Genomic DNA, 26,520 nt, shown 5'->3' with positions numbered 1-26,520 from the left:
GAGACTCTATCTCCAGTTAACCAGCACAAAGCTGGAAGAGAGCCAACCTTGAGCAAAAAAGCCAAAGAAGAATGTAAGGTCCTAAGTGCAAGCCCCAGAAGTGGCACACTTAATTAACTAATTATATCGTTAATATCTTTATCTTCAAAACATGCTTGTTAACTGAAGTGACTTCTGATTGGATTTTGGGTTATTTTTCAGATGTTGAAGTACAAAAACTGAAAAAGGCCATGGAGTCTCTGATGGCAGCAAATGAAGAAAAGGTATGGGGGTGCAGCTTCACTGCTGATCCAGGTGCCCTACTTGGAAAGAACATACCAGCAGCCACTGACACTAGAGGGCGCCATTTCCCCAGCAAGCATGCAGTCTCTCTAATGGCCCTTAAGATTGTGGCTCTGTGTAGAAATGCTTACGGACAACACCAGTTTCCAAGAGGCATTTAATAAAAATGTTTATTTATTTACCTATTTACTTATATTTATTTGTTGGTACTAGAGCTTGAACTCAGGGCCTGTGCCCTCTCCCTTAGCTTTTTGTTGTTTAATTGGAGATGAATCTCATGAGCTTTTCTGCCCACACTGGCTTGAATTGTGACCCTCAGATCTCAACTTCTTGAATAGTTAGGTTTATAGGCTTGAGCGACTGGTGCCCCACTCACATTTAGTGTTTTGTCCTGCTGAGAGCAGAGTGCCATTGTCCCCACTAGGGACTGTGCTGCTTTGTTGCTCCCTGCAGGGCTGGGAAGGTGGCTCAGTGGTAGAGTGCTTGCCTTGCATGCATGAGGCCCTGGGTTCGATTCCTCAGCACCACATAAACTATGGTGCTATGGCTCAAGTGGTAGAGCGCTAGCCTTGAGCTGAAGAGCTGAGGGACAGTGCCCAGGCCCAGAGTTTAGGCCCCATGCAGACAAAAAACAAACAAAAACACCGCAGGTGGCCTCTGCCAGGCTCAACTCCTATCTTAAGGACTGCTCTCCACTGCTCTCCTTTAACAAATACAACTGGCAACATTTTCCCAGGACAAAAGTCATTTCAAGGAATTAAAATAACAATAAAATGCCAAAGAAATAGCTTTATCTTATTCATCATAACTTTCTCTAAGTCTTGCCTAGTCTCTTTTTTTTAATCTCTTTTTTTGCCTTCCATTTTTTCCTTTCTTTTTCTTTTCTTTCTTTCTTTCTTTCTTTTTTTTTTTTTTTGATGCTGGTATTGAGTCTTGAACTTAGAACCTCTTGCACTCACTCAGCTGATACTGTACAACTTGGGCCATGCCTCCAGTTATGCTTTTGATTTTCTATATTTGCTCTTTATGTCATGAAAATAAACTCATGACATATTCACCCACCCAATATGTTGATTATTTTTGCTAGACTTTTCTACTGTTGAGTTAAAATAAATCAAATTGTCAAGATGCCCACCACAGCTTTTAAACTAAAAAAATCTCAGAAATTAATTTTGTCATAATTTATCCTTCTCAAAAAGCAACAGCAGCCAGGCACCTATGACTATAATCTCAGCTACTCAAGAGGGTGAGATCTGAGGATCCTCATTTGATCTGAGGATCCAGGTTTGAAGCCAACTAGGGGCAGACAGATCTCAGAGATTTATCTCTAGTTAACCACCAAAAAGTCGGAAGTTGAGCTGTGGCTTAAGTGCTAGAGTGCCAGCCTTGAGCAGAAAAGGTTAAGCAGAGTATAAGGCCCTGAGTTCAAGCCCCAATACTGGCACTCCAAACCTCCCCTTTCCTCCCTTCAACAAGCAAAACCTTTAATGCTAATGAATATTTAGTACATGCTAGACTGCCTTAAGAGCACCAAAAGTAGTATTAACTTCTGCAGAATTCTGGAAGGCCTCAAAGGGAACATATGTGAACAAATTCTGCGCAGGAACAAGAGTTGTTCATCAGGAAAATCAAGGCTTCCAGGCACTGGGTTTTTGATGAGGCAACCCATCTCCAAATTGACCCAGCTCCCAGCTAACAGTAATGAGCATGTGATGGGAGGAGGGCCTCAGTGAGGCTGAGCAGAGCTCTGGGGGCAGTAAACAACACTTCATATGCAAGGCTCAGGATTTGGGGCCTGTGCTTGACAACCTAAATTGCTTTTTTTCTTTATTTGGCTGGTCCTGGGCCTCTAACTCAGGGCCTGGGCACTGTCCCTGAGCTTTTGTTACTCAAGGCTAGCACTCTACCACTTAGAGCCATAGCTCCACTTCTGGAGTCTCACAGACTTTCTTTTCTAGGCTGACTTTGAACTGTGATCCTCATATCTCAGACTCCAGAGTAGCTAGGATTGCGGGGGTGGGCCACCAGTGCCCAGCTCACCTTGTACTTCTGAGGTTAGCTAGATGTTCTTGGGACAAATAGAGCGATTTTCATCTCTGATGACTGACAGACTGGTCTAGGTTGGTGTTAGTTGGGATGATTCATCTCCTCTTCACTACATCTCTTTTTCTCCAGTGCACTGGCTAAGGCTTCTTCCTGTAAGTCCTCAAGAGTTGCCTCAGGCATGGCCAGGGGGCAGGTTTCTGTGTGTTTATGGTATCTCATTGGCCAAAGCAAGCCACATGGTCAGGTCCTGACGCAGGAAAGCTATGGAGACCACTTCTTACTGTGTCACAGTGGAGGGCTTGGGAAAGAATAAGGTTAAGGACAAAATTTGAACCTCTAACTTTTTAGAATTCAGGATGGTAAATAATGGGAGTTACAGAAGTAGAATAAAAAGGGCTGTAAATTTGGAGCATGCATAAAGTCCTGGATTCCATCCTCAGGACTCTTCCCTCAACAACAACAAAAAAAGTGCTTCACTGTCTGATCAAGGGGCTGAAAAGTTAAAACAGAAAGAGTGAACAGGAAAGCAAAGGGAAGAATGAAAAGTGGGATCAGTGTAGTTTCTTATGGAGGTTAAATCAGAAAAAGGATGAAAAATATTCCTTCTAGATGGAGTATAAGTTGCTTGTCACCAACCAAAGCAACTTTGGTAGTGTTTTGAGGAGGAAAAAGCCAGGTAGTTATTTAGTGATAGTTATAAGGATGGAAGAAACAGGCTTTTCATGATTTGATATACAAATTACAGAGGAGAGTGATTAAATCTGACGTTTTTCTTGCCTTTTTCTTTTGCTTTATATCTTATTGCTTTGTCTTGTTTGTTTTTGTTTTTTAAAGATGGCAGCTGAAGAATAGACTCTCTAAATTCAGAGGTACCTTTTTCCTATCTCTGATGTACATAGGAAAAATATTAGAGCTGTTATCATTTTACTAAAGTGTAGAAGTATTCTTTAAATAATGTAAATAATTGATACCTTCTTACTCTTCTATCATACTGCCTATACAGTTTAATATTAAAAGTGCTGATTTGTTTCAATCACAGGATAGAAAAATAGAAGATCTCAGACAATGCCTAAACAAGTACAAGAAAATGCAAGACACAGTAGCACTGGTCCAAGGCCAAAAAGGTACTTACTTTACTTAATTTTAAGTGGCTATGAATTAATACATTTGGCTTCAGTTGTGTGTGTGTGTGTGTGTGTGTGTGTGTAGTGGTGCATAAACTCAAGTCCTTACACCCTTGCTTGGCTTTCTTGCTCAAGGCTGATGCTCTACCACTTGAGCCAACCTCTACTTTTGGCATTTTGCTACTTAATCAGAGATAAGAGTTTCACAGACTCTTCTGTCCAGGCTTGTTTCCAACTGCCATCCTCAGTTCTCAGTCTCCTGAGTAGCTGTGATTACAGGTATGAGCTACCAGGAAAAAGAAAAAAAGGTCTCAAATTCAGTCAGTATTTTGTCTCATTTTTGCCAGTGCTGGCCTTGGACCCTGATCCTTTTACATATGCTTTTTTTTTTTTTTTAACTTCTTAAATGAGTGAAGCTCTGTATTTTTTCAAACCAATTACAGGGTCTTTGTAGGAAATTTAATGTCCTTCCAATATTCATACCAAATAATAACTTTGTATATTAATACCACTGCTGAGTTCTCAATGTAGTCTGAACCCTGGGCCTTGTCTGCTAATACTTGAAGATGATTTTTCTTACATTTCATGTTGCTCTTTCTTGAGTGATAACAGGAAAAGTTGACTGATTTTGTGTGGGGGGGTGGGGAAGAGGCTAGTACTGGGGCTTAAACTCAGGGCTTGGATGCTGTCTCTTAGCTTTTTTGTTCAAGGCCAACACTCTACCACTTGAGACACTTTCCAGCTTTTTGCGGTTAGTTGGAGATAAGAATCTCATGGACATTTCTGCTCTGGCTGACTTTGAACCACCATCCTCAGATCTCAGCCTCCCAAGAAGCTAGGATTGCAGGTGAATCGGTATTGCCTAGTAGAAATACTCCTGTTTGGGGCTAGAGGTTTATAGCTCAGTGGTGAATTAATGTGTTTAGAATGCATGAGGTCCTGAGTTTTAACACTAGCACTATTAAAAAAAAAACAAAAAACATGCCAGACATAGGTTTCTCATCCTAACTACTCAGGAAGCTGAGATCTGAGGATCATAGTTTGAAGCCAAGCCAGGCAGGAAAAGTTTGTGACTCTTCATTTAACCACAAAATGCCAGAAGTGGAGCTGTGCTGAAGTGGTAGAATGCTAGCCTTGAGCAAAAGGGGATAGAGTCTGAGCCCTGAGTTAAACCTTGGTACTGGCACACACACACAAAATGGTAAAATAGAAATAATTGTCCACATTTGGGATTGTTATCTCCTTTCAAAAATGAAAATACAGTCATAATGTATATCCTTTGAAACTAGCAAAATTGAGGGGAATGATGGCATTGGGAGGGATAGAAGAGAAAAATGGGAAGTGTAACATTGGTGAAAATGCATTGTACTCATAAATTAGTATGTTGAGTTGAAATCCCTTTGTACAGCTACTGAAAAATAACAAAACTAGCTGGGCACTGGTGGCTCACGCCTGTAATCCTAACTACTCAGGAGGCTGAGATCTGAAGATCACAGTTCAAAAGCCAGCCTGGGCAGGAAAGTCAGTGAGAGTCTTATCTCCAATGAACCACTAGAAAACTAGAAGTGGCGCTATAGCTTACGTGGTAGAGTGCTTGCCTTGAGCTGAAGAGCACAGGGACAATACCCAGACCCAGAGTTCAAGCCCCACGACCAACCAGAAACAAAAACAAAAAAACAAAAATATAATTAAAAAATGAAATATAAACTGAGCACTAGTGTAATCCTAGCTACTCAGGAGGCTAAAATCTGAGGATTGAGGTTCAAAGCCAGCCTGGGCAGGAACATCTGTGAGATTCTTATCTCCATTTAACCTCAAAAAAGCCAAAAATGGAGCTGTAGCTGAACTGGAGAGCACTAGCCTTGAGCAAAAGAGCTCAGGGACAGCACCCAGATATTGAGTTCAATCCCCAGGACTAGCAAATAATAATAATAATAGTAATTTTAAAAAATACATACATACATACATATATATATATATATATATATATATATATAAATGAAAAGCTTCAGGTGCTTTCTTTCTGCTTTGTCTTGTTCTAGGTAAAGATGGTGAATATGAAGACCTGCTGCTCAATTCTAGCTCCATCTCCACCTTGATGAACACCCAGGGCTTTGGTGATCTGGAGAAGAGTCCTTCATCCACTCCAGGAACAGGATCTCCCATTCATGAGCCATTCAACACAAGCACTTCAGAAGAGGTACTTTTGAGATTTCATTCTTCACTCTGAAGAGACTGCATCATTACTGTGGGGAACGTGGACATTTTCCAGTGCTGTCACATTTTTTTCTTTTTTCCCTCAAGGCTTTATCACTTAAACCATAGTTCATAGTTCTACTTCCAGCTTTTTTGGTGGTTAATTGGTGATAAGTGTTTCACAAACTTTCCTGCCCAGGTTGGCTTTAAACTGTGAGCTTCAGATCTCAGCCTCCTAAGCTAGAATTACAGACATGAGCCACTAGCACCTCGCAGTTCTGGCAACTTTTTGTATACTATAGATCTCTTTTCATTTTCTTTTTGTATTTGGATGTGTGAATTCCCCCCCCCCCCCACCTCTTTTTAATAAATGCTTTAGACAATGACAAGATGGCTTTTAAATTTCAAGGGAAAACCACTAGCTAGTCATGGTAACATGCTTATACTCTCATGTAGTCTGGAGGTTGATACAGGAGCAACCTCAGAGCCTAGAAATATTAAATATGAGATTATAGGCTATTTTTTTAAAATAGGGAATAGGTAAAATGGGGCTAAACTGAGATTGTATAAGTGAATTTATTTCTTTATTTTTTATTTTTAGTTTTTACTCCAGTTTAAACTCAGGGCCTTGTGCTCTTGCTTGGCTTTTTCACTCAGGTTTACTACTACTACTACTACTACTACTACTACTACTACTACTACTACTACTACTTGAGCCCCAACTCCATTTCCAGCATTTTTCTAGTTACTTGGAGATAAGAGTTTTATAGACTTTCCTGTCTGGACTGACTTCAAACTGTGATCCTCAGATCTCAGCCTCCTGAGTTGCTAAGATTGCAAGTGTGAGCCGCCGGTGCCCTGTAGTAAATTTATTTTACATTCTTCTGATGGTGACTGAAAGATAATTGAGGAAAGATTTCTATTGGTTTATTTTAAGACTTGGAGAAAAACAACCAGAATGGAATGTACTTTGCAGAAAATTGGCACCAGACATCTATTATGCACTGACCCGTAACTTTGTGGCTAGAGTGACAACATAATCTTGCTCATGAATCCGTCAGTGGGCAGGGTTTTACATTTAACAGTCAGAGTGACTTGAAAGCTGGGCTAGAAGCAGCTGCCTGTCATCTAGAACCTCAGCTGCAGCCCTGAGCTGAACTCAGGGTGACTTGAGGCTTTCTTACAGTTCTGCCATGAGCATCTCAAGTGGGGATTGAGCAAATCTTTACAACCTTTTATGACTTTTCACATAGCATCTCTTCTGCTGTGATCATGGCTTAACTGCTTCATGAACAAGCGGCAAGAATCACATCATAAAAACATGTAAGAGGGGCTGGGAAGTGGCTCAGTGGTAGAGCACATGCCTTGCATGCCAGAGGCCCTGGGTTCGATTCCTCAGCACCACATAAGCAGAAAGAAAAAAGCCGGAAATGGCGCTGTGGCTCAAATGGTAGAGCGCTAGCCTTGAGCTGAAGAGCTGAGGGACAGCGCCCAGGCCCAGAGTTCAGGCCCCATGACCGGACCCAAAAAAACAAACAAACAAAAAAAAACATGTAAGAACTGGCCCCAGTGGCTCTTACCTTTAATCCTAATGACTCAGGAGGCTAAGATCTGAAGATCATGGTTCAAAGCCAACCCAGGCAGTAAAGTCTGTGAGACTCTTATCTCTAGTTAAGTACCAAAAAAGCCAGCAGTGGAGCCTTAGCCTTGAGAAGAAAAGCTAAGGGACAATGTCTAGGTCCTGAGTTTAAGTCCTAGTACTGGCTGGCGGGTGTGCGGGTGGGCGTGCATACGCGCCCATCCCCACACACATACATGCACACACAGGATTCATGGAGAAAGCATCATTTCTGTATTTAACATCAGTAATGTAATTAATATAGGAATTCATTACAGAATAAGAGATAGAGGGGGGAAAAATCCCCTACTTCTTAAAAAAATTGTGTGTGTGGTCAGACACAGGTGGCTCATGCCTATAATCCTAGCTTCTGAAGAGGCTAAGACCTGGAGGATGGAGGTTCGAAACCCCCCTGGGCAGAAAAGTCAGTGACACTCCATTTCCAGTTAGTCAGCAGAAAGTCAGGCTGGAAGCATGACTCAGGTGAAAACATCAGCCTTTAGCGAGCATGCTAAACAAGTGAAAGATGCTGAGCTCAAGCAAGCTCTGAACTGGCAAAAAAAGAAAAAGAAAAAGCAAGAAAATTGTTCTAAATCTAGATATGAAATTTATTTTATCCTTATACTGATTACTTATATATTAGATCTTATGTATTTTTTGTTGGATTTATTTTTTACTTTTAATAATTGTATTACAGCTCCAAACCAGCATATTGCAAGTTTCAGTTCCTTCATTATTGCCAGCAAATGTGGATGTGGAAACTGCTGAATATTCGAAGTCACCTCCCAAACAAGAAACTTCATTGCAAGAGAAGTATGTCAATTACAGCCATTTACTAGAAATGTTTAAAAATGGAGATCAACCAGAAGCTAGGGGATAATTGTAGTTAGTTACAACATATGATTTTTACCCAGGGGGCAAAAGAAGGCTTGTCCCAAAGGACTCTTAAGTCAGTTGTATGTTATTAAATGCAAAGATGTGAAGCAGGAAGTAACTGGAAACTGGAGGAAGTGATGAAAGAGGTTGGAAGGAGCTTAAGGCAGTTGGGTTTTATTCTCTTGCTAGTGGGTGACCATCAAAGCGTGGCAAGCAGGACAGTCCTTGTCAGGTGCCACAAGCGGTTTAGATGACTGAAGGACACAAAGATACAGTGATTTCCCTGTAGGAAAATAGAAATTTTGTCAGTATACTCTCAATTGCTTAAACTGACCTTTAGACCAAATAAAATGTTTTAGCCAAGCATTGGTGGCTCACACTTCTAATCCTAGCTACTCAAGATGCCTAGATCTAAGGATCTGTATTTGAAGCTACCCTGGGAAGAAATACGTGAGAGATTCTTACATCCAATTAACCTCTAAAAACTGCTTTGTGTGAAAAAGCTAAGTGAGAGTGCCTAGACCATGGGTTCAAGCCCTAGCACCACCACATAAAAATAAATAAGTTAACTAATTAATTAATGTTTTAAAATTAGGAATAACTGGGCCCTGGTGTCTCATGCTTGCAATCCTAGCGACTCAGGAGGCTGAGATGAAAGTGAGGGTGAGAGACCCTTAGTTTAAGCCCTAGTACTGACAATAAATAAGTAACTATACAAAGAAAAGTAACTATACAAAGAAAAGTATTCCTCATTTTTGTGCCATTCCTGGTGCTTTTTTTCATTCTCACTGGGCTTTTTCACAGGCTGGTTCTTTAGCAGTTGAGCCACACCTTACTTCTAGCTTTTTGTTGGTTAATTGGAGATGAGTCTCACAGATTTTTCTGCCTTGAACCTTGAGAATTACAGGTGTGAACTAACTGCACCTGGTAATTTTTTATTTTGACAATTCATTTAGAATACACAATTTAATAATTGTTCAACACTAGTGTTGGTTTTTAACCATTTTTTTTTTTTTTTGGTCATGGAGCTTGAACTCATGGCCTGGGTGCTGTCCCTGAACTTTTCTGCTCAAGGCTAGCACTCTACCACTTTGAGCCACAGCTTTCTCTACTTCTGGTTTTCTGGTGGTTAATTGGAGATGAGGGTCTCACAGACTTTCCTGCCTGGGCTGGGCTTTGAACCATAATCCTCAGATCTCAGCCTCCTGAGTAGCTAGAATTACAGGCATGAGCTACCAGCTCCCGGCTTTTTCATTTTTAGTACAGAATTTGCTAAAGGACATAAAATGTCAACACCTTGTGACAGTTCAGGATTTGTGTCAGGTGATTTGCCCAGCATCAGGTTAACATAAGGCCCTCTGTGTAAATTAAGGTCAGATAGGTGAACATCCTTTCTTTGGTAGGCTAGATTTACTTAATTAAGCCATTCTGGACCTAGAGAAATTTGAACTTGCTCTGGGGTTTTGTGGACATAACATATATGTGCAGGATTTTTTGTTGTTGTTGTTGTTTAAATTTGTAATGTTAACAAATGATTTTTTATGACATTTTAGGGATGGAAAAACAGTCCTTGGTGCTGCTGTTGATAGCCTCTCGTAAGTTACAGGACAAATGAAATGTCATGATCCAAGCCTTAAGGAAAAAGGTCATCTATAGCATGAACACTAAGCAATTCTAATAGCCAGTGACTGAGGCCATTAAATTTATGAATAAAGTCTAAAGGAACTGCAGTGGTTGGGGGAGGGTCTTAGACATTTACAAAGAAATACTAATTTAATTTTATCTCATGCAAGGTTATTTTACATATCTTTAGGAGTTTACCAGTTATCATTTGAAGTTTAGAGTTTTTTCTTTTTGCGGGGGACAAGGTGTTTGAAACAGGGTCTCCTCAGATCTCCCTGCAGTCATTTCAGGCATGTGCTACAATGTGTACTTTTCATGATTATGGTTTAAAATATATATATATATATATATGTGTGTGTGTGTGTGTGTGTATATATATATATATATATGGCTGGGAATGTGGCTTAGGGGTAGAGTGTTCCTTGCATGCATGAGGCCCTGGATTCGATTCCTCAGTACCACGTACACAAAAAAAAAAAAAACAGAAGTGGCACTGTGACTCAAGTGGTAGAGTGCTAGCCTTGAGCAAAAGAAGCTCAGGGACAGTGCCCAGGCCAAAAGTCAAAGCCCCAGGACTGGCAAAAACTAAAAAATAATAATAATAAAATATATATATGTATATATATATATATATATATATATTTACTTACTTGTTTATGTATTGTTATGTGATGCTTAGGATCAAACCCGTTTACTCAAGTTAGGCAAGCACTCCACCACTGAGCTATACCTCAGCCCTTAAATTCTTTTTGTTTCTTTGTTTTTTGTTTTGTGCTGGTATTAGAGCTTGAACTTTGGGCCTTGAACTTGCTTGACTCCTTCACTCAAGGCTGGCATACTGCCATCTGAGCCATACCTCCACTTCCAGCTTTTTACTGGAATTGGAGACAAAAGAATCTCGTGGAATTTTCTGCCCCATCTGGCATTGAACTGTGATCCTCATATCTCAACCTCCTGAGTAGCTACAGTTAATTATATCATCTGACCCCTTTAATTCATTGTCAAACTGATTTCTGTTTTTGATTCCAGCAGGTAAGAATATCAGAATGTTCTCATTGGAAAAACTGAACTGGATTTTGATACTTTTAGTAGGATACTTTTAAATAGGGATGTTAACCCAAGTTAAAGTCTGGATTAAATAAGGAAATTTTTAAAATATATATCAGGGAAGTCTATTTTCAGAGCAAGATTCCAAGATGAGATTATGTCTTTTTCTTTTTTAGCGGTTACTTGATTTGGTAGTTAAGACCTAGCAGTTTATTTATTTATTCTTTTTTTTTTGTCGGTTGTGGGGCCTGAACTCTGGGCCTGGGTAAGCTCTTCAGCTCAAGGCTAGCGCTCTACCACTTCAGCCACAGCACCACTTTCCGCTTTTTCTGCTCATGTGGTGCTGAGGAATCGAACCCAGAGGCTAATGCATGCAAGGCAAGCACTCTACCACTGAGCCACCTTCCCAGCCCTAGCAGTTTAATGGCTCTGTGTCTCAAGAGGTAGAGTGCTCGCCTTGAGCTGAAGAGCACAGGGACAGCGCCCAGGCCCAGAGTTCAAGCCCCATGACCCACAAAAAAAAAAAAAAAAGTACAGAAGAAAACTTTCAAAGTTTGTGTTCTGGAGGTGTGGCTATAGTGGTAGAATGCCTGCCTAGCAAGCACACCTCCCTGAGATCAAAACTGTAGTACTACCCCCCGAAAAGTTTGTATATTTATACTATTCTTTTTTCTTTTCTTTCTTCTTTTATTTTTTGCTAATACTAGGACTTCAGCTTAGGGCTAGGTGCTGTCACTTAGCTTTTTCTTTTTTCCCTCAAGGCTGGTACTGTACCACTTGAGCCACTTCTGGCTTTTTGATTTTGGGGGAGAGCTTAATTGGAAGTAAGAGTCTTACAGACTTTTCTGCCCAGGCTGGCATTGAACCTGGTTCCTCAGATCTCAACCTCCTGAATAGCTGGGATTATGGCAGTGAGCCACTGGGACTAGGCTACTCTTCAATTTTTATTTTTACTTTTTGTCAGTCTGGGGCTTGGACACAGGGCCTGGGTGTTGTCTCCGAGCTTTGAGGCACAGTGCTACTTCAGTTTTCTGGTGGTTTATTAGAGTCTCACGGATTTTCCTGCCTGGGCTGGCTTTGAACCACAATCCTCAGATCTCAGCCTTCTGAGTAGCTAGGATTACAGGTGTGAGCTGCTGGTACTCGGCCACTGTTGTATTTTGAGAGCAGACATTTTGCATCCCCACCCCTCTTGTGAAGATAGGGATCAAACTCAGAGCATCTCCCATGTTAAGGATACACTCAAGGTATGAAGCACAGACTCAGTCCCTCATTTTAAAAACTAATTATCTATTCCTGTGTTCGATGTTTGGGTAAGATCACCTCCAGATGTTAATTATGTAAGAGAGAAAGTGTCTGTGTATTTATAGTCTCTCCCTTTGCCCGCCTGAAATTAGCAAATGAATTATTACAGTCAATGAGAAGAATTCCTGTACTATATTTTTCTCAGAAGGATGAAGTGAGTTTCTTTGCTAAGCTTCAAAAATTTCTGGCTTTCTGAATTAAGAAGTAATACTTCATTTTTAACATGAAGGATTAGATATGAACAGTAGATCAGTGTTTTAAAAGTTGCTGCTATAGCCAAGCACCGGTAGCTCAGGCCTGTAATCCTAGCTACTCAGGTAGCTGAGATCTAAGAATTGATGTTTGAAGCCAGCCCAGACAGAAAAGTCTTTGAGACTCTTATTTCTAGTTAACCAGAAAAAGCTAGAAGTGGAGCCAAAATTGGCTCAAGTGGTAGATTACCAGTCTTGTTTTTGTGTGTGTTGCTCATGGGGCTTGAACTCAGGGCCTGGGCCTTGTACCTGAGCTCTTTTGCTCAAGGCTAGCATAGAGCACCAGTCTTGAACAGCAAAAACAAGCAAAAGCGGGAAGTTTTGAATTCAAACTTTAGTACTGGCGCATACGCGTGCATAAATTGTTTCTGGTATAATTGTATAGATTCAAGTGGAGGTGCTAGATCCATGGAAAACACTGGTTGATTTTTCAAATATTGATCTCACAAGGGTAATCCTAAGTGGTATTTTTTAGCTATTCTAACATATTTAGAGTATTGGCAGGCCAACAAACTGTGGGGTTTTTTTTGTTTTTTGTTTTGGCCAATCCTGGGGCTTGAACTCTGGGCATGGGAGCTATCCCTGAGCTTCTTTTTTTTGCTCAAGGCTAGCACTCTAACACTTGAGCCATAGGGCCACTTCCAGGTTTTTCTGAGTATTTTATTGGAGAGTAGAGTCTCGTAGACTGTCCTGCCCAGGCTGGCTTCCAACCATGACTCTTAGAGCTCAGCCTTCTGAGTAGCTAGGATTACAGGTATGAGCCACCAGCACCTAGACATCCTTGCTTTTTAAAGAAGTAAATGTTAGTTAAGCACAGAAGTGAATGCCTGATTCTAGATTTTCTTTATGACCAAAAATTCAACCCACAACAATTTTAGTTTCTTTTGAAGATGAACAACTTAGAAACAAAAGCACCAGAGCCACATAATATTAATTTTAATTATGATTGTTGCTATTTTTTAGGACTTCAAGTCTGCAAAAGTCCAGCAGCCTGGGGAACTTGAAAAAAGAGATCTCAGATGGGGTAAGTTTGGTATTTTTTTTAAATTTTCTATTAACCTGAGGTATTTTCAATAGGTATTTTCATTTTATCTCTTCCATTTTGCAAGTAAAACTCTTAGGAAGAACTTTTGGTTTTGCTAATAGGAAGTCATAAGTATGATTATGAGCCATCAAAAGTAGTACATAAAATTAAAAATTGAAACTTAAATGAAACATTGTCTGAAATAAATAAAAGCATAATTTTTGTCGTTTTTGTAGTTTAAAAGTTGTCAGCTTTAAAAAAAAAGTTGTCAGCTTTTTTGTATTTGTGGAAATGTGAACAAATTTTCAATCTATAAAGGATTTCTATAATGGTCTTAAATATTGTTGTTTTGACTAGGAAAAGGAGTCTACTCAGAAGCCTTCAGAGGTAATTTTTTTTAATTAATTCATTTTTTGTTTATATGGTACCAAGGAATCGAACCCAGGGCCTCATGTATGCTAGGCAAGCACTCTACCAGTAAGCCACATTCCTAGCCTCTCTCCCCCACATCAGGTAATTTTTATATTCATATTAATGTACCAAAATGTTTTCAACTTACCATTGCATATGAATTGCCTAAATGTCTGTATTAGACCAGAATTCTCAGGATCCCTGAAACATTACACATCTGAAAGAATGCAGACACTGGGGTCGTGCACTGTTTGGGTCCAGTTCTATGCAATGTCCAACATAGATAGGTCCATAGTGGACTTCGGACAAAGTGGAGGTTGCTGGCTGTGCTGGGTGCCAGTGACTCAGGTGTATAATCCTAGCTACTCTGGAAGCTGAGATTCAAAGAATCTTGATTCTAAGCAATCTAGCTAGAAAAGTCCAAGAGATTCCTCTCCAATTAACTAACAAAAACCTGGGCTGGAGGTGTGGCTTCCGCAGTAGAACATCAGCCAAGCAAACAAAATCTGAGCAAGTGGGAGATCCTGAGTTCAAAAAGGTCAGTAAACCGTGGTTGGGCATCCATGTCTCAGGCCTATAATCCTAACAACTCAGGAAGCTGAGATCTAAAGATCTAGGTTCAAAACCACTCTGGGCAGACAAATCTGAGAGACTTGTATCTTTAATTAACCAGCAAAATGCTGGAGGTATGACTCAAGTGGTAGAGTGATAGCATTGAGCATAAAAGCCAACCAAGAGCTCAATGACCTGAGTTCAAATATCAGTACTGGCACAAAGAAAAGTTAATTTTATGTTATGTGAATTTCATGTCCATCAGTTATTAAAAAGCAAAAAGAAAACTGAACTCATAATCTGGCCATTTGATGTTTTTTTGTACGTGTGCATGTGCCTGTACTTAAAGCTTAAACTCATGGCCTGGGCACTGTCCCTTAGCTTTTCCTCTTAAGACTTGCTCTATTATTTGAGCACATCTCTGCTTTTGACTTTTTGCTGGTTAGTTGGGGATAAGAGTCTCATAGACTTTCCTGCCTGGGCTGGCTTCCAATCGTGATCCTCATATCTCAATCTCCTGAGTAGCTAGGATTACAGGTGTAAGCCATTGGCACCCAGATATTTGTTCTTAATGGCCATCCTATACTTTCTTAGGCCTCACAAGAAGGCTTAAGGTGCTAGTAGTTTATTGTATAAGACTACTGTCCATCTGAAACAAACATGTCAGCCTTTTTTTGTTTTGTTTTTTGACGGTTGTGGGGCTTGAACCTTGGGCCTGGGCACTATCCCTCAGCTCTTCAGCTCAAGGCTAGCACTCTACCACTTGAGCCACAGTGCCACTTCTGGCTTTTTTCTACTTATGTGGTGTTGAGGAATTGGACCTAGGGCTTCATGCATGCAAGGCAAGCACTCTACACTGAACTACCTTCCCAGCCCACATGTCAGCCTTTTTAAAGATGTCTACCACATAGGCTCCAGTTCTTTTTGCCCTGGTTTTCAATCATGAACACTGGTAAAGGAGACAGCTGGGTAGTCAAGCTGAGGTGTAGTATCTTGACTCTTAGCTCTTAATGCCTGAGTCATTATATACAGAAGGGGCAAAGTGGGCAGTGGAGATAGCTATCAATAAGATCCTGTTTGACTTGTCACTTCAATAAATGGGTAAAAGATCTGACATAAGTGTTCAGACAGATAATAACAGCACTATATTGTGCTGTCAAGATAAACTTGTAATTAGTGCAAGCAGTAGATCATGTAGAGTAAAAAATCGAGACCTTGTCAGGTGCTGGTGTCTCATGCCTGTAATCCCTAGCTACTCAGGAGGCTGAGATCTGAGGATCACAGTTCAAAGCCAGCTTGGACAGAAAAGTCCCCATGGGCCTCTTATCTCCAATTAACCACTCAAAAACCAGAAGTAGAGCTGTACTCTAAGTGGTAGAGCACTGGCCTAGAGCAAAAGAGCTCAGGGACAGTGCTCAGATGGAGTTCAGGCCCTACACCTGGCAAAAAAAAAAAAAAAAAAAGACACCTTAAAATGTCTATATGCCTTTACCTTTTTTCCATGTCTGCAAAAGAAAGAAACAGAAAGCAAAATATGTTACAGAAATGACAGCATGTACAAGATACTGGTGGCTTACACCTATAATCCTAGCTACTCAGGAGGGTGAGATCTGAGGATTGTGATTCAGTCAGCCTAGGCAGAGAAATCCACAACTTACCTCTAATTAACTAGCAAAAAGCCAGAAGTGGAGATGTGGTTCAAAGTAGTGGAGTGACAGCCTTGAGTAAAAAAAAAAGCCAAATGAGAACACAAGGATCTGAGTTCAAGCCCCAGAACCAAAAAAAGAAAAAAAAGAATTACATTATGTTGAAGTTGTTGTAATATATGATGTAAGATATATTGTAATTCTTTATATATATATATTTTTTTGGTCTTGGGGCTCGAACTTGGGGCCTACGCTCTGTCTCTGCAGTTTCGTGCTCAATCACTGAGCCATAGTCCACTATCAGCGTTTTGGTGGCTAATGGAGATAAGATGCTCATGGACTTTCTTGCCAAGGCTGACTTTGAACCACAATCTTCAGATCTCAGCCTCCTGAATAGCTAGGATGACAGATGTGAGTCATTAGCACCCTTGCCTTCAGTTATTCATTTGTTTATTTATTTTTGCCAATTCTGGGACTTGAACTCAGGGGCCTGGGCACTGTCCCTGAGCCTCTCTGCTCAAGACTAGTACTCTACCACTTGAGCCACAGGGCCACTTCCAGCTTTTTCTGAGTAGTTTATTGGAGAAAAGAGTCTCATGGACTTTTCTGACCAGGCTGGCTGAGAATCACTGTCTCAGATCTCAAACTCCTGAGTAGCTAGGATGGGAGGTGTGAACCACTAACATACAGCTTCAGTTAATTCTTTAAATAAAATAAGCTCCATGTCCCCTTGAGCCTGGCATATCCTAATGGTTTCATATGTTAATACGCTGTTTCCTCATGACTTCCCTCTCAGGAGAAAGCCCCAGGAGAAGGCCGCACATGTGGGACCCTCCCTCCCAAGATTCCCAGACATGTTCCTTCTGTGGATGACAACCCCTTTGGCACTCGAAAAGCGAGATCTTCTTTTGGCCGGGGCTTTTTCAAAATCAAAAGCAACAAGAGGACGGCAAGTGCTCCCAACCTGGGTACGTGTGGCCATGACACCTGCAGCCTGACTGCTTGGTGGCAGCAGGGCTCAAGCTTGATTCTCTCTTCAGAGGTTCCCATGTGTTTCTACTCAGAAATGAACAGAATGACTTGGGGGAGAACTTAGCAAAAAATATTTCAGTGGATGTTTTGTTTTGTTTGGGCCAATGCTGGGTCTTGAATTCAGGGCCTCAACCTCTCACTTGGCTTCTTTATGCACTCTCCCACTTGAGCCACACCTCCACTTAGAGCCCTTTGCTGGTTCATTGGAGACAAGAGCCCCAGATTTTTCTGCCCAGGTTGGCCTTGAACTGTGCTCCTCAGATCTCAGCTTCCTGAGTAGCTGGGATTACAAGTGTTAATTACTAGTACCTGGCTACTTAGCAGTGTGAAGATGTATTGACTCTTATCCTGCTCACTGTCCTGCAACCTCCACTTAAAGCCTGGATTCTTTGTGATTTCATTCTGGAAATTTCCTTTTTGGTGGTTGGTTGTGTGTTGTGGACAGCTGTGCTAGAGTTGGTGTGTAACTGTCAGCATTGTACATGCTGCTCCTCCACCGTGTTTCATCTGTGTTTCATTTTATCATCCATCCCCTGTGTTCTCTCCGTGGGGCTGCATGTGATTGTGTGCGTTGTTTGGATATCGGAAGATCGTGAACGAAGTGCCAGTGCACCCACCTTAGGTATTGTACCCGTGCATGCCAGCCTCATCAGCACTGTGCTCCAGACCCAGCTAATTCCTGCTCTAAGCCTCTCTGATTGCTAGAAAGTGAGCTGGCAGCAATCAGAAAACATGGTTCACTATTTCATAGTATTCTATCTGCTGCTATAATAGACTTCTTAGACCTTTTACTTCAAGCCTCAATGCTGTTTTAAAGCTCATCTACAGAGTGTCGGGAAGAAGTGTTCTGTCATTTTTCATCCTACTCTTTCTCTTTTCCTGTCCTAGGAGCACATCTCCACATGAATATTTTCCTCTATTCACAAAGGAACTGCATGTTGCCAGGTGCTGTGACTCACTCCTGTAATTCTAGGTACTTAGGAGGCTGGAATCTGAGGATCAGGGTTTGAAGCCAGCCTGAGCAGGAAAGTCTGTGAGATTTTTATCTTTAATTAACAAGCAAAAGACCCAAATTAGAAGCATTGCTGAAGTGACAGACCGTAAGCCTTCAGGGAAAAAGCTAAGGGGCAGTGTCAGGCACCAAAAAAAAAAGTGCCAGTCACTGGGTAGGGAATTTTATACGGGAGACTTACAGAAGATAGTTTAGATTCTCTTCTCCTAGGGAACCAACTTCTGACCTTTAATAGTTTTGAAGATGAAGATCATATTTAATGATGCCAAAGCTAACTTTACATGTTATAATTTGGATAGTTAACCCAAAGTAATTTTAGGAGAAAGGAAGATGAGTTTTCTTCTTTGTTGTGCCTGGCCATACAGTGGGGTAAACAAGTCCTCAGAAGGAGGATAGGATGTTTTTAAAATGAGGCAATAGCAGCATGCAGATGGCCCCTGCCTGGACTCCTAGGTGCTCAGAAAGCTGAGATTTGAGAATCCTAGAAGTCAGCTCAGGTAGGAGAGTCTGAGAGACTCTTATCTACAACTTTAACCAACAAAAAGCCAGAAGTAGAGGTGTGGCTCAAGTGGTAGAGCACCAATCTTGAGCAAAATAGCCAAGTGAAAGAGCAAGACCCTGAGTTTAAGATCCTGAGTTCAAGACCTAGGATCAGCACACAGACAAAAAGTAAATAAACAGATAAATAAGTAGAATCAAATAAAATGAGTATAAACTAGACCATATTTTCAAAGACACTTGTACCTATCTTGGCTTTAGGGTATGAATGAGTAGATCTCTGTGGATCTTTTAGTAGGTCCTGTCCCACTACATAGATGTCCACCTGTTTGCTTGTGTATGCCGGCTAGATGATTTGCTCTGTGGCCATACATTCTAAAATGAGCACTGGGTACATAAACAGATCTAGTGAGACAACTATTATCCTGTCTTCTCTGTCTTTCTAAAGAATTGTAGATGATGCTTTGAAACAAACGTTGCTTACTATAACCTATAATCACAGCTCTGCTTCATAGAAAAGTCAGCTTTTGCAATTTATATTTCTTACTGAAACACTTTGTTGAGATTTTATTTTTGGTTGTTTATATGTTTGTTTGTCCTTTTTTTGTGTGTGTTGATACTAGAACTTGAACTCAGAGCGTAGGCACTGTCAATTAGCTTTTTTGCTCAAGTCTGACACCCTTACACTTTCGCCATACCCCCATATCAGGTTTTTTGCTGGTTAATCAAAGTTGAGAATCTCAGATTTGTCATTCCCAGGCTGGAACCTTTAAACCTCCATCCTCAGATCTCGGCCTCTTGAGTAGCCAAGATTTCAAGTGCGAGCCACCGGTACCCAGCTCTTGTGTGTGTGTGTCTGTGTTTTGGGTTTGTTTTTCTTTTTAGCAAGTTTTAATTAATAAAATGAAAAATCAAGCAGCAGTCCTTGTGTTAAGTAGTGTACAATTGTCTACTAAAGGACAACTCAACTAAAGCAGTTTGTATTTGGAGATCTGGCAAGTTATTCTTTCTGCACAAAATCATGTGGAATTCTTTTTTTTTTGGGGGGGGGGGGGTCCGGTCGTGGGGCCTGAACTCTGGGCCTGGGCGCTGTCCCTCAGCTCTTCAGCTCAAGGCTAGCACACTACCACTTGAGCCACAGCGCCACTTCCGGCTTTTTTGTTTTTGCTTATGTGGTGCTGAGGAATTGAACCCAGGGCCTCATGCATGCAAGGTAAGCACTCTACCACTGAGCCATCTTCCCAGCCCTGGAATTCATTTTATATCAGAAGAAAAACTAGCCCAGGCATCTGCGACTTACGCTGGAGTGCTAGCTATTCAAAAGGGCTCAGATCTGAGGGTCAAGGTTCAAAGCCAGCAAGTGCAGAAAAATCTGGAGACTATTATCTCCAATGAGCCAATAAAAAGCCAGAAGTTGGGGTGTGGCTCAAGTGGTAGAGTAACACCGTTGAGGGAGAAACATGAAGCCCTGAGTTCAAGCCTCAGGATTGGCACAAAAACAAAAAAGATAACAATCCTGAAGGGTGTTGGTTGCTCACGCCTGTAATCCTAGCCACTCAGGAGGCTGAGTCAGCCAGGCAGGAAAATGCATGAGACTCTTATTAACCACCAAAAAAGCTGGAAGTGGAGCCATGGTTCACAGTGTTAAGAATGCTGGCCTTGAGCACAAAAGTTCAGGGATAGTGTTCAGGCCCCGAGTTCAAGCCTCAGGACACACACACACACACACACACACACAGCCTCAGGACACACACACACAGAGTTGACCTTTCATAATCTCAAATGAGAGGTTAAGTTAATTAACTTCATACATAAGAGAAAACTCAAAATAGGACATTTATATTCCGTTTATCATATTTCAGGGTACTATCTAACTCACGGATTTTTTTTTTTTTTTTTTTTTTTTTGGGTCCGGTCGTGGGGCCTGAACTCTGGGCCTAAGTGCTGTCCTTCAACTCTTCAGCTCAAGGCTAGTGCTCTACCACTTGAGCCACAGTGCCACTTCTGGCTTTTTTCTTTTTGCTTATGTGGTGCTGAGGAATTGAACCCAGGGCCTCAGGCATTCAAGGCAAGTGCTCTACCGCTGAGCCACCTTCCCAGCCCCTAACTCACAGATTTATAAACCAATAGAATTCTTAACAGTTGCAAAAGCGAGAAGTTTAATCATGCCATAATTTAAATCTCATCAAGTCTCCTTTCTTCTTTGGAATAGCTGAAACAGAAAAGGAAGCAGCAGAGCACTTAGATTTGGCTGGTGTGTCTTCTCGGCCCAGAGCTTCACAGGGGACCAGCCCCTTCCAGCTATCTCCACCTTCTCCAGACTCCAGAAAGAAATCCCGAGGGATCATGAGACTTTTTGGAAAGTAAGTGCAGTGAGTCTCACACGTTATTCAAATGGGAAGAGGAATGGGCAGATAGGCACCAAATTAGAAGATTTTGTGTTTCTCTTTTGAGAGAACTTGGGGATTCCCTAATTGATTGGGCTTCAAGTCAGTATTTCAATTCAAATGTTAAGGTGTTTTTTTTCTGATACAGAATTAGTGCCACGTGGGGCTGGGAAGGTGGCTCAGTGGTAGAGCACTTGCCTTGCATGCATGAGCCCCTGGGTTCAATTCCTCAGCACCACATAAGTAAAAAGAAAAAAAGCCAGAAGTGGAGCTGTGGCTCAAGTGGTAGAGTGCTAGCCTTGAGCTGAAGAGTTGAGGGACAGCGCCTAGGCCCAGAGTTCAGGCCCCACGACCGGACCCAAAAAAAAAAGAATTAGTGCCACGTGATTTTATTTAGAAAGAATAGCCACTAGCTGGGTGCTGGTGGCTCACACCTGTAATCCTAGCTATTTAGGAGGCTGAGATCTGAGGATAATGGAGTTCAAATCTCAGGACCAACACCAGAAAAAAAAAATAGCACTGCCAGACATTTGAATGTAAACATTATGTCTAACATAAAAAGAAAAGTAGTTCAAATGTACCCACCAGTTCAAAAGATTTTTTATTAACTGTGAAGTCTAAATTGTCCTTGTGTAATTCTTGGCTCCATGAGTTATATCTTCTTCAGACTTAAGAGAAGCCAATCAACCACCTTCAATCCAGATGACTTGTCCGAGCCTGAGTTCAAAAGAGGAGGGACCCGGGCGACTGCGGGCCCCCGACTCGGGTGGTCTCGAGATTTGGGACAGTCCAACAGGTAAGAACAGCTGAGTGAGTGGACTTTAGTATCTTTTGTTCATTTGTTTGTTTGATTGATTGGTTGATTATGCCAGTACTTGCACTCAGTGGTTAAACCCAAAGCTTTGTGCTCCCCCTTGGATTTGTTGTTCATGGCTGGCAAGCTATCACTTGTACCACACTTCCATTTCTTGCATTTTTTGCTAGTTAATTGGAGATGAGTCTCACTGGATTTTTCTTAGCAGCCGGAATTACTGGTGTGAGCCACAGCCTTCTAAGTAGCTGGGATTATAAGCATTGCCACAAGCACCTGGCTTGGACTTTGGTGTCTATATCCCAGTTGTCAAGGCCTTGCAAACCACTCTGTGTTAGTCTTGTGGCTGGGTTAACTACTGGGTGCTGGTAAGTTCAAAGTTCCAGTACTAGCACAAAATGGAAAAATAAAAGTACGTGCTGGCTTGTGGCTCAGTAGTGAAGCTCTTTGCTAACATGCATGGGGTCCCCTCTCCAGCACAAGAAAAAACAACAGTATAATCTAGAATCACATTGCGTAGATTTCATTTCTCACATTATCCCTTTCTGCCAGCCGGGTGGGCAGCCTTGAGCAGTGACTGTACTGCAATCTTCCTGTCATAATACTGATAAGGAGTGCCTAACCCCAAAAGGTGATTCCAGAGACTGAGTTAATATGTGCTAAGTATCTGGCAAATAGTAACCATTGCCTAAACATTAGAGATTGAATCTTTGAAAGCCAGTAGAGGTATGCTATCAGAATTCATAGACCTATCAAGAGTAGATAATGATTTATCTATTAAGGCACCTAGAACTTTTCTTAACTGCCTTGAGGGCTCATGGAGTATAAGAACATAGAAGGGAGGAGTTGGTACACACACCTTACAAGCATTGATGACCAATCTTTTAAGATAATGAGTAGACTAGAAACCTTTTAAACTCAGGCCCTCCCACATAGGCACTTCACTGGTAAGGAGGGAGCTCTGTGGCCTTCTTCAAACACCAAATGGTCTCATTTGCCATATGTTGCCTTTAAATAGAGTAAAGGACTTCCTTGTAGTATTTAAAAAATAAAATGCTGGGAGCTTGCGGGCCATGATTGTAATCCCAGCTACTAAGGAGACCTGAGGACCCAATTTGAAGCCAGTTGGAACAGAAGTATCTATGGGACTCTTTAAGTTAACCAGCAAAAAGCCAGGGGTAAAAATGTGACTCAAGAGGTAGAGTGACAGCCTTGAGTGAAAAAGTAAAGAGAAAGTTCAAGCCCCCATACTGGCACACACATATGTTCATCTTCACCCTTTTTTCAAACAGGAACATTATTTGTATGGCTAGGTAAAAGGAAAATAGGTATTTTGTTTTGATTTCTCTTTCCTCCATGAGGTGAGGGCATTGTGTCTTCCTCTCATCTTGTGCTGGCTAGAGAGAAACCACAATTCTGCCAAAGTTAACTAAAATTAGATTTAGTTAGTTTTTTCAGTAATACTTGAGTATTACCTGTTTGGGAATGTACTCTTCAAACAACAGGGTTTCAGGTTAATGACTTGTAGTGTTTCAACTTGGTGTTCTTCTGTAGAATATATTCTTTTATTGAGTGTGTGTGTCGGGGAGGGAGGGGGTGCTGGTTCTGGGGCTTGAACTCAGGGCCTTGCACTTTTGACTTTTTTGCACAAGTCTGGCACACCACTTAAGCTACAGCTCCACTTCTAGCTGTTTTTGCTATTTAATTGGGTATAACAGCTGTTCAAATACACGGTTGGAGTTGATTTCTTTCTCATGCAGTTGTCATTTTCCTATAGTAACTTGGATATGCCATTTGCCAAGTGGACCAAGGAGCAAGTTTGTAATTGGCTGGTAGAACAAGGCCTGGGGTCTTACCTGAATTCTGGCAAGCACTGGATCACCTCTGGCCAAACCCTTCTGCAGGCTTCCCCACAGGATCTGGAGAAGGTAATCTTCTCTTGTTTACAAAACACTTGAGAGAAGGAGAATACAAATGTAGGATTGTTTCTTATGGTAGAGAACAGGCTGGTTAAAGCCTAGGTGACTTCTGATGAAGTTGTGATTCAAGCTTCAAGACCAGAAGGAACAAAAACAGAAGTTTCAGTTTTCAAGTATTTCATGATTACTTATTTCATCTCATAAACTTAAAAGGAAGGGTTTTACTGGGCACTGATGCCTCACACACCTATAATCCTAGCTACTCAGGAGGCTGAGAGCTGAGGATTGTAGTTCAAAGCCAGCCTGGGCAACAAACTCCAAGAGATTCTTACCTCCAATTAATGACTAGAAAACCAGACATGAAACTGGAGCTCAAAAGTGGTAGAGCACTAGCCTTGAGCACAAATGCTCAGGGACAGTGCCCAGGCCTTGAATTCAAGCCCCATTACTGATTGGGTAGGGAGCCCAGGCCCTGAATTCAAGCCCCATTACTGATTGAGTAGGGAGTGGGGCCTCCTCTTGATGCTTTTTTTTTTTTCCCCCTGTGACCCAGATTTGAATTTAAAGTCTTATTCTTACTTGGCTGGTTCTTTATCAATTGAACCATGCTTCCAGCCATAATTTTTTTGATGTTGATACTGGAGTTTAAACTCAGGGCCTGGGTGCTTTTTCACTCAAAGCTAGCATTCTGCCACTTGAATCACACAGCTTCACTTCTGGCTTTTTGCTGGTTAGTTGAAGATAACTCTTGGATTTGTCTGCCCTGGCTGGCTTTGAAACACTGTCCTCAGATCTTAATGTCCTGAGCAGCTAGGATTTTAAGTGTAAGCCACCAGCACCTGGCTTTGTCTTGATGATTTTTGTTGGGTTTTTTTTTTTAATTAAATGGTTCTTTAAGCCATAATTGTTGGCTTATGTAATTATATGTCCATGATAATAGGCCTTAAGCTTACACATCTCAAAACCATTAGGGGCCTTATTGCTGACTTACCATCTATGTACCATATATAATTCAGTAACAGCAAAAGAAAAACAAAAAAGCCTCATTTGCCAAGCACTGGTGACTCATGCCTATAATCCTAGTTACTCAAGAGGCTGAGATCTGAGGATTGTGGTTTGAAGCCAGCCTGGGGAAGGAAAAGCTGTAAGACTTATCTCCAACTAACTACTCAGAAAATGCTGGAAGTAGCACTTCATTCAAGTGGTAGAGCATTAGCCTTGAGCAAAAGAAGCTCAGGGATAGCACCGAGGCCCTAAGTTCAAGCTCCACAAAATGCCTTATATATTTTGTGTCCCAATTATTTAATACTTTGTACAGGATAAGGGTGAAATTATTATTGCTACATTCACTGTCTTACAAAGAGAATGAGTCAGTAGAGAATTTCTAACACACACTAATTGTGGTGGTCTTGACTCTTGAGAGTCCTCTTATTCAACAAGTTTTCACTAGCCTTGGTTAATGTTATTAGATCTTAGCGTGATGCAGAATGTGGTCTTGTGTACATGCATGTGTGTATGCGTGCACACATGTATGTGTGTGTGCTCACATACACTCTGATACTAGTGCTTGAACTCAGGACCTTTAACTCTCACTTAACTTTTTCTACACAAGGCTACTTGAGCCATACCTTCACTTCTGGCTTTTTGTTGGTTCATTGGTGATAAGAGTCCTACCGACATATTTTTCTGCCATGTTTGCCTTAGACCCTGGATCCTCATTGCTCAGCTTCCTGATGAGTGACAGGGGTGTGAGCTACCAGTGCTTAGCATCAGAATCTGGTTTTCAATGGTGCTTCATCTAAGGGAATTAGCATCCTTTGCCAATGAACACAGTGCATATAAACAAGAATGAAAAAATTGATCTTTCTGCTGATGGTTTCAGGAACTTGGAATTAAGCATTCACTTCATAGGAAGAAACTGCAGCTGGCTTTGCAGGCCCTAGGATCCGAAGAAGAAACGAACCATGGAAAGTTGGATTTCAACTGGGTCACTAGTAAGAGGTTTTTATGTTTAAAAGAATATTGCTACTTTTTTTTTTCCTTTTCAGTCACCAAAACAGATATTCTGTGGCACTGGTTTCTGTCTTTCAGGATGGCTTGATGATATTGGCCTCCCCCAGTACAAGACTCAGTTTGATGAAGGACGTGTGGATGGCCGAATGCTACACTACATGACTGTTGTAAGTGATTGTCAGTCCGGATCTGGGGAAGTAATACTTTTTTCTCTGAGAAGAATGTGAATAGGGAATTGCCTCCAGAGTGGATGGCCTATAACCCTAGCTAGATCTCAGGAAGCTGAGATCTGAGGATCATGGTTCAAAGCCAGCCTGGACAGACAAATCCAAAAGACTCTTAATCGTCAATGAACTACTGAAAAAAATGGAAGTATAGCTATGGCTTAAGTAGTAGAATGTTGGGCTTGAGGAAAAAAAGCTAAGGGACAGCACCCAGGCCTGAGTTCAAGTGTAAGTACTGGCAGACACACACAAAAAAAATAGAAATAATATATAAAGAATAAGGGAGAATATTTTCCTGTTAAGTCCACATCAGATAGCTTGGTGATTGCAATAGCTTTGGGGTAATTTGAAACTTCAATTTAAATTATGCTGAACCTAATTTAAACTAAGCTTTCCGGGCTGGTAAGGTGTCTCAGTGGTAGAGCACTTGCCTTGCATGCATGAGGCCCTGGGTTCAATTCCTCAGCACCACATAAGCAGAAAAAAAAAGCCGGAAGTGGCACTGTGGCTCAAGTGGTAGCGTGCTAGCCTTGAGCTGAAGAGCTGAGGGATAGCGCCCAGGCCCAGAGTTCAAGCCCCATGACCGAACCCAAAAAAAAAAAAAACCAACAAAAAACAAAACA

General features: G+C 41.3%; 1 protein-coding gene across 3 annotated transcripts in view; it reads left to right on the top strand.

Moving 5' to 3' along the window:
- Positions 1–26,520, top strand: part of Ppfibp1 (PPFIA binding protein 1) — a 125,329-nt gene that overhangs the window by 85,658 nt on the left and 13,151 nt on the right. For 2 of the 3 annotated variants that reach the window (XM_042677583.1, XM_042677585.1), the window contains 14 exons: positions 202–263; positions 3,368–3,452; positions 5,495–5,652; positions 7,964–8,079; positions 9,696–9,737; positions 13,332–13,392; positions 13,750–13,779; positions 16,798–16,969; positions 17,623–17,655; positions 20,756–20,906; positions 21,598–21,726; positions 23,519–23,669; positions 25,543–25,654; positions 25,752–25,840. In XM_042677583.1, coding sequence (XP_042533517.1) covers positions 202–263; positions 3,368–3,452; positions 5,495–5,652; positions 7,964–8,079; positions 9,696–9,737; positions 13,332–13,392; positions 13,750–13,779; positions 16,798–16,969; positions 17,623–17,655; positions 20,756–20,906; positions 21,598–21,726; positions 23,519–23,669; positions 25,543–25,654; positions 25,752–25,840 — 1,391 coding nt within the window. The remainder of the gene's footprint in view (positions 1–201; positions 264–3,367; positions 3,453–5,494; positions 5,653–7,963; positions 8,080–9,695; positions 9,738–13,331; positions 13,393–13,749; positions 13,780–16,797; positions 16,970–17,622; positions 17,656–20,755; positions 20,907–21,597; positions 21,727–23,518; positions 23,670–25,542; positions 25,655–25,751; positions 25,841–26,520) is intronic. The other variant, XM_042677584.1, reaches the window with a different exon arrangement.

Source organism: Dipodomys spectabilis, unplaced genomic scaffold (assembly GCF_019054845.1).
Source record: "Dipodomys spectabilis isolate Male_0828 unplaced genomic scaffold, ASM1905484v1 ptg000039l, whole genome shotgun sequence".
Lineage (NCBI taxonomy): Eukaryota > Metazoa > Chordata > Mammalia > Rodentia > Heteromyidae > Dipodomys > Dipodomys spectabilis.
Note: the sequence above shows the minus strand (reverse complement) of the source record. Positions and strands in the feature narration are given on the sequence as shown.